This window comes from Nematolebias whitei, chromosome 12 (genome assembly GCF_014905685.2).
Source record: "Nematolebias whitei isolate Nwh7 chromosome 12, NemWhi1, whole genome shotgun sequence".
Classification (NCBI taxonomy): Eukaryota; Metazoa; Chordata; class Actinopteri; order Cyprinodontiformes; family Rivulidae; genus Nematolebias; species Nematolebias whitei.
Window position 1 is genome coordinate 30,090,948 of NC_056509.1, and position 7,520 is coordinate 30,098,467.

At 37.7% G+C, this 7,520-nt stretch overlaps 2 protein-coding genes across 2 annotated transcripts in view; both read left to right on the forward strand.

The window, feature by feature from the left end:
* Window positions 1-7,520, forward strand: part of LOC119418514 (WD repeat-containing protein 26) — a 368,230-nt gene that overhangs the window by 130,644 nt on the left and 230,066 nt on the right. The window lies entirely within an intron of this gene.
* Window positions 2,431-7,520, forward strand: part of gnpat2 (glyceronephosphate O-acyltransferase 2) — a 10,920-nt gene continuing 5,830 nt past the window's right edge. Inside the window, exons 1-7 of the mRNA XM_037685819.1 lie at window positions 2,431-2,625; window positions 3,475-3,675; window positions 3,769-3,945; window positions 5,776-5,905; window positions 6,011-6,138; window positions 6,229-6,304; window positions 6,764-6,915. Of these exons, the coding sequence (XP_037541747.1) occupies window positions 2,605-2,625; window positions 3,475-3,675; window positions 3,769-3,945; window positions 5,776-5,905; window positions 6,011-6,138; window positions 6,229-6,304; window positions 6,764-6,915 (885 nt within the window). The 5' untranslated portion in view covers window positions 2,431-2,604. The remainder of the gene's footprint in view (window positions 2,626-3,474; window positions 3,676-3,768; window positions 3,946-5,775; window positions 5,906-6,010; window positions 6,139-6,228; window positions 6,305-6,763; window positions 6,916-7,520) is intronic.

Below are 7,520 nucleotides of genomic sequence, written 5' to 3' on the forward strand. Positions count from 1 at the left end.
CGGGCTTCTGCATAACTCGAGGAAGTAATTAAATCACGTATCAGGTGTATTGGACCAAGGGAACAATTAAAACATGCAAGGTGGTGTTCCTCAGGGATCAGGGTTGGGAACCACAGTTTTATGAATGCATTGAGATGAATTTAGTGGCTAGATTAGTTTTTATTTAGACTTTTTAGACTGTTTGTTCTGTTCAGCTGAGCTGCGTGTATGCCAAAGAGCAAGTTCCTCAAACGTGCCAAACGTTTATTGTGAATCGTTTTATCTTTTCTTTAAATGTCCTCAGTCAGCACAGAAACACATTTCTTTTCTTGCACTTGTATGCAAAGTATTCATATATGTGTGCAAGAATTTTGGTGCTGTTTGGAAGAAATCGATCTAGTTAAAATTATAATTTTAATACATTTAAATGTTCCTTTAGAACACAGTGGAATAAATTTAGATTTAGATTTATTGTCAGTTTGAAGCACAAATCTTATGAGAGGCATTAGCTGTCTCTGAGGTAATCATATTTTTTTTTATGTTTTTTTATTCAAACCACAGCCTGCATGAGTTCCAGTACATGGTATGAAATGCTCTTTTCATTGTAGCATCTTTTACTCTTTGCTTTTAAAGGACAATCAGTCATGGTATTAACAAAATTTTTTTTTCTTGTAGCAAACACTGTAAATTGATCTTTATGTCCTTAAACACAGTGTTCAAAGCAGGAACCATTGTTAAGATCTCCTGCTTAATTCATCAGTTGCGAGTAAGAGCCTGATCTGTCATGATATTAGCCTTCAGTATTGTTTATGAGAGAAGATATGGTCCATAAAATCTGTTATTCTTTCCATGAAAGAGCTAAACAGCTTGAAAATAGTTAATTTTGGCCTTTTACTGTGAACATGATTTGTGATTTGTTCTTCATCGACCGGTTTGTTGTTAAAGTGGTCTCATTAAACTCAGTGAAAGTACTACAGTGAGTGTGTTGCCATTTTTTTCTGTGCTCAGTTTTACTTTTGAAATTAAATACCTTCACGTCATCACAATCACAGCAGAAGAACATGAAATATTGTGACGCTTCAATTAAAATATGGTCACTAATTTGTAAAGATTTAGAACACGGTGAATTAGAAAAAAATAAATGTTTGCAATTTGTAAAGCTTTTTGCTGAGTTCCAGTAGAAAAAAAAAACTTTAGTTATTTTAAGTTTCTATATGCTCTTTATAGGAGAAAAACACCAGCATTTAAACTATCTCCTGTCTAAAGGAAGTGCAAACAAATGAACACTACAATATAAGATAATAAAGTGTTGAAGTTTTAAAGTCCAACAGATACAGTTCAGACATCAAAATATATAATTTTTTTTTAACTCTGATTATAACAAAGTTGATGTTGAACCATTTTGCATCGGCCCATTCATAAACATCTTCTGAAATTTTCTAGCTCATAATCTAGTTTCACCTCTACTGTTGTTTAATAGTTTGTATTTATAGTCAGTATCCAAAGAAAAACGGATAAAGACCTATAGGAAGCATGACAATACACTCTTAAATATGGGAATCACATTCTGTTACAGGTCTTCATAAAAAATCTTACTGCTTAAATTACTAGAACAGCGACTCACTATACTCAGAATATTGTCCTCTTCGTTTTTAAGATATACATTTATGCATTTAACTTCCCAAGTACCTGTTATGAGTGCACTGTCTTTTTGCATCAAATGTTTAATTCTGTTAAACTTAGAACTGTTGTCTTTATTCAGGGAGACCAACTTTTAATGTTTTTTCCTTCAAATTTTTTGAATTTTATTTATTTTCTATCTATATTTTAGGGGATACACGGTGGTGCAACTGGCAGAGCTGCTGCCTCTCAGCGAGCAGGTTATCCTGCTTCAAATCCCGGTCCGGGGGCCTTTCTGGGTGGAGTTTGCATGTTCTCTCCATGCATGCGTGGGTTTTCTCCGGGTACTCCTGTTTTCTCCCACAGACCAAAAACATGCATGTTAGACTGATTGGTAACTCTAAATTGTCCCTAGGTGTGTGTGAGAGAGTGAATGTTTGTCTCGTTTGTCTCCATGTGTCCCTGTGATGGACTTGCAACCTGTCCAGGGTGTCCCCGTTCCTTGCACAGTGATTGACGGACATGGGCACCGGCGACCTCCGTGATCCAAAAATGGAAGAAGCGGGTAAAGATAATGGATGGATGGATGTTCAAAAACAAGAAAACAATATGAGTATGAGGTTTTCCTAAGCTCAAATAAATATCCACTCCAAATAAAAACTCTGGAGGATAACATTATTTGGCCGGGGGGGGGGGGGGGGGGGTGTCAAAAGGGGACCAGCAAACTCCTATGGGGGTTCATTCATTGCCCGCGCTGGCCCCCTCTTGGCAACGCCCCTGATTCACTCCACTTGTCTTGACTGCGCAACAGTTCGGAGGTTTCTTGCAGAGAAAAGAGGCGCACCACTACAAGCGGGTTGGGAGGAGTTTCCAGAACCGAACGACCTCATTGGAGCAAGCTGCAGGTTGCAGCGCGGTCCGCAGTGTGCAGTGAAGTAACCTCTCATGAGAAAAAAAACCACAGTGAATGGATGAGACAAAGCCAGCCGAGAAGATCGTTAGTAAATGCACACAATGTCAAACACGGTAAGACAACGCCATTAACGCCGTCTTGTTGTATCCCTCCGCGACACTTGTTGCATCTTAACGGTCACCGTGAGCTCCGACTTTACACGTTTTAAAATACAACAACTTTATGTTTGTAGGACTTTTTGAGACGATTAGAAGTAAATTACTGTCATGTGGATTATTTAGGTACGGAGAGCCACTTTATCTGCGACAGAAATCCATCAAACTTCGGACACTAGTTAACGTTATTCGGTGTTACAGCTTAATAGGTCAGAGTTCAAACAGAAATCACTCGGTGAACTTTAGATGCAGTAAAAATATCTGTCGTAATTAGCGTGACAAGCTTTATCTTTTGTTTTAGGACGTTACATTTAATGTTACGACTTTTATTGTGAAACGACGTACAGAATTGAGCTGTCAAATGAAAAGTTCAGCTGAAAACTTAATGTAAAGAAACTAGAAACTGGCCCATCTTTCTTTTGTTTTTGTTGTTTAACGCCTGTCATGGCTGCATATGATGTCACAGCTGAATTCTAAATGTCTGTTTTAGGAATTAAAAATAACAAAACGAGCACAACAATATTTACATCTCAGCTGATGCAGATATTAGCATGTTAGGATTAAAAAAAAAAAAATGCTGTAGAGTAAAAATAACAATAGAAAAGACATTTAGAAGTGTATTTGAATCTCATAGTTACGGTAAGTGATTCTGATGAATAGTTTTTTTACTCATGTATGCCTAAAATATTATATATTTGTATATTTTTATTCATATTTTTCTTTAAAGCCTTATTTAGACTTCACACCGCTACATTGTTTTGTTAAATGTGTCAGCTTTTAAATAACTGCACCATCACCCTACTTCAGTACAGAGATTTGGGCGTAGTGGTCCAGCAAGATGAGGAGGACTTTGTGGACATATTGGAGGAGAGGAGGCTCTCCAGTGACCTTGGCTTTGCCTTCAGGACGTTCAGTCCTCCATTGTACAAAGGAGTCCCGCCCTGCACTAGTGTCGAACTTCACCGGGCGGTGCTGGAGTCCCAGTATCTGCGCTACGTGACCAAAGAGGTGGATGTCTTTTGAAAGATGTAGCAACAACAAGACGTTTTCTACTGTGGTAGCATCAATCAGGCTAATACTTTCCCATTTTTGTCTCCTCAGGTTTCCATGGAGACGGGGTCATCCGAGCAGGAAGTGAGAGAAAAAGTTTGTGAGATTCTGGAGGAAATGTCTCAAAATCTGCAGCTGCGGTTTATCAGGCTGATGGCCTACACATTTACAAAAGTGTTCAAGAAGCTCTTCAGTGCCATCTTTGTCAACATGGAAGGACTCAGCACGGTCAGTTCAACACAAGAACAGCTATTGTCCATGCAACACACTGTGGTTCTTGAAAAAAGAAGGACTTTTTATATATTTGGGCACAAATTTGATGTAAATCTCAAGTAATTTCCAAAAAAAATAAAAAAATCTTTAAATCTTAAGGAAGAAGAACATAACTAAATATCAGAATCAAATATACATTTTAGTTTTTCATTTATTATTGAAGCATCCAGTATTGCATAGTCAGAGTTTCCTATCAGGCAGGAAAACAAAAAGGTCACAAAAATATCTCAAACTTGAGTACAAGTACCATTGGTAGTACTCGGGATCTTTCTACTGGTCCTCAGAAGCAGTTTTGGTAACAACTGTTTACAAGGTAAACAACATGCTAATTCAATGTCATAAGCTGTGATAAAAGCAGAGGGCCACAAAGACGAGTGGTACAATGTTGGCTACAAATAAAACGACTTGGAACAAAACGGATTGAGGATACTTTCAGACCTTTTGTGGAAATTACACAATGATTTACTAATGAGGTAGTGACTTATTAAGGAGCTCCACTGACGTCTCTACAGGACCTGTTGACAAAAAAAGGTACAAAATGGCAACAAAATTGGATTCAGTTGTAGAGGAGCCATGACCACGGTGTATGTGGGAATAAATGCACATACCGTCACGTCTTAAAATGTACTCTTCAAACGATAGTTATAGTTAGGAGTTTGGGCAATTTGCTTGTTTATGTGTGATAAGTGTGTAAGTCAGTAAGCTTTTAGTCCTCGATAAAAGTTTGAGAACCACTGCTCTAATGAGCATTTACTCAAACAATCCACAGGCAGCCATAGCACCTGGAGAAAACGTTTGTGCAAGTTTACCTTCTACCCAGGTGATGAGCTTATTGATATGTTTCTGTAAAGCATGGTGTATGATAATATATGTGGCTAAAGAAAATAACCAGGCGTAACTTTAAACAAGAGAGTAAGGTTAAATAAAATGCAAATCCAACCAAATTTTTATTAATAATTAAACGTTTCAGATTCCAGTCTCTCTCTTAACAACTATAAATAATAAAGTACATTCTGTTTTTTTCCAATTTTTTTGTTGAACAAAAAAATTTCATAAAAAAAAATGTTTTCTTCCAAACGAATCAGGTTACAGAACATTCTCTGTCACTGGAAATCTAAAATAAATGTCTTCCAGGTGATCAAACCGACATGTTTGCACATTTAAAACTCAACTGAATAAGAAAGACAGTATTACTTTCTGAACCAGATTAAAGCTTCACATCATTTTTGTCTTTTTCTGCACATCTCAAAGCATCACATTACAGGACAATGTTTATTTTCTGTAGGACTTCAAAAAAAAATTACACTAAATTTGCACAAATTGCTGCGATGCATTCAGGAACTAATTAAATGTGCACTGGGTTGGCTGGTGACCGGTCAAGTTTAAAACCGACTAATTCTGAGCACTAGCTGATGTGATTTGTCCATCTCTACCCTGCAGAGAATGAAAGGAACTTAATTTTATCACTGAAACACGGTGGTGGTAGAATCATGATTTAGGCAAACTTTACTGCATTGCATCAGATCTGCTTGCCATATTGGTAGAAAATACATTTCTTAAATAAACTGGATAATTCCTAAGGAATAACGACACAGATGTCAAAATGCTGAACTATTTCTATTTCTAGTTAAAAGAGCCAATAAAAAAATCTTGTTTTAAATGTTTAATTTAGTTTTCTTTATGTGATCTGTGCACGATTAAGTTAAAATTTCAGTCACATTAAAAAAACAGTACCGTACTCTAAAGCAAACGTTTCTTTTGTGATTTTACTCTCCGTTGCTGTAGCTCCAACAAGCCACTCAGGAGAATCTGGTGATCCTGATGCCCAATCACAGGAGTTACATCGACTTCTTGATCATCTCCTACATCTTGTTCAGTTACGACATCCCTGTGCCCGTCATCGCTGCAGGAATTCGCAAGTATCGACTTAGGAACGACACAGTTGGAACCATTAAAAGAATCAAAGCGTAGATGCAGGCTCCCACTTCTTTGTAATGTTTGCTTCTCTCCTGCTTTAAAGCTCTTGCAGGGATGAAGATCGTCGGGGAGATACTGCGTCGCTCTGGAGCGTTCTTCATCCGACGCGCCATCGGCTCTGACAAACTCTACTGGGCCGTGCTGTCAGAATACGTCCGAACTATTGTCAGAGTACGTTACATAATGATCTGACACAACAGCCTTATTATAATCATTTAGAAATGTGCTTTTCTGTGTATTAATTAGTGTTTTTTCCTGTAGAAAGGATTCGCTCCTCTGGAGTTTTATGTAGAGGGATTCAGGAGTCGGACCTTGAAGTCTGTCCCACCAAAGTTAGGTGATTGTTCATTTTTTAGCATCTTTTTTCTGAAAATTTATTTTACTTTGACAATGTATGTAGATCACAAGATCTATCTATTCTAGAGCAGATTTGTTGACTTTGGAGCCATTCTAAATTTAGTCCTTAAGTAGAATGTTCTTACTCCAAATACCAGTACACAGTTTTTGTAAATGTATTGTATTGCTTTAGATTTTAGAATGAAGGATAGTCATCATGTATTTGATGCCTTAGTTGTACTCTACAGCTTGTACAACACATAATACACTCACTGTATATCAGCCAAAATGGATAACAGTTCTCTTTAAGATGAAAATTTAAAATGAAACTAATTTTAAGCCATAAAATAAAAACAAAGGTTTAGCACTTTTACACGTTTTCTCATGACTTTGTTCACTCCAAGTGAAGAAAACGTTGCTGTGCGTGTGTTCATGTGTACGTGCCTGTGTGTGTCTGCAGGTATGATGCACATGGTGCTGGAGCCCTTCTTTAAAGGAGAGGTGTATGACATTACACTGTTACCCATCAGTATCAGCTATGACCGAGTGCTGGAGGAGTCGCTGCTCGCGCACGAGTTACTGGGCGTCCCCAAACCCAGAGAAAGCACCACGGTATGTTCTGGTGGCATAAATCTGTTGATCAAAAGTTGATAATAAAACTTCACAAGGCTCCTGCATTCGATTCAAAAGATGCTTTTAAAAATCTTTATAGGCTCCTGCTGAATGTCATTATGTTGCAAGTGCAAAGAAAGTGCAACTGGTTCATGATTGTGAGAAAAAAAACATTAACGGACTCACCTCAAGTAAAATAGCTTCTTTTGACCACTGCAGGGCTCAGATTGATACGTCAGTTAGATTAGCCACCTAGCATGAAGATTTGGACTTGGTTAGATGATCTGATACATTTGGAGCTAAACACCATTATGTCTAGAGCAGGGGTCTGCAACCTTTACCATCAAAACAACCATTTCTGTACTTTTGTTCACTAAATTAAACGTGTCCAGAGCCGCAAAACCTGCTGCAATTGTCATTATCAAGTGGTGGCCCATGGGCCACTTTCAGTTTGTGAGAGGGTGCTTTTCTGGCCAGTAGATGTGAAATTATAAAACTAAAAACATCCAATGATTGTTAACATTTATTGATATTTTTACATTTTGAGACAAAAGAAAAGGCTGGATTCCATCCATCCATCCATCCATCCATCCATCCATCCATCC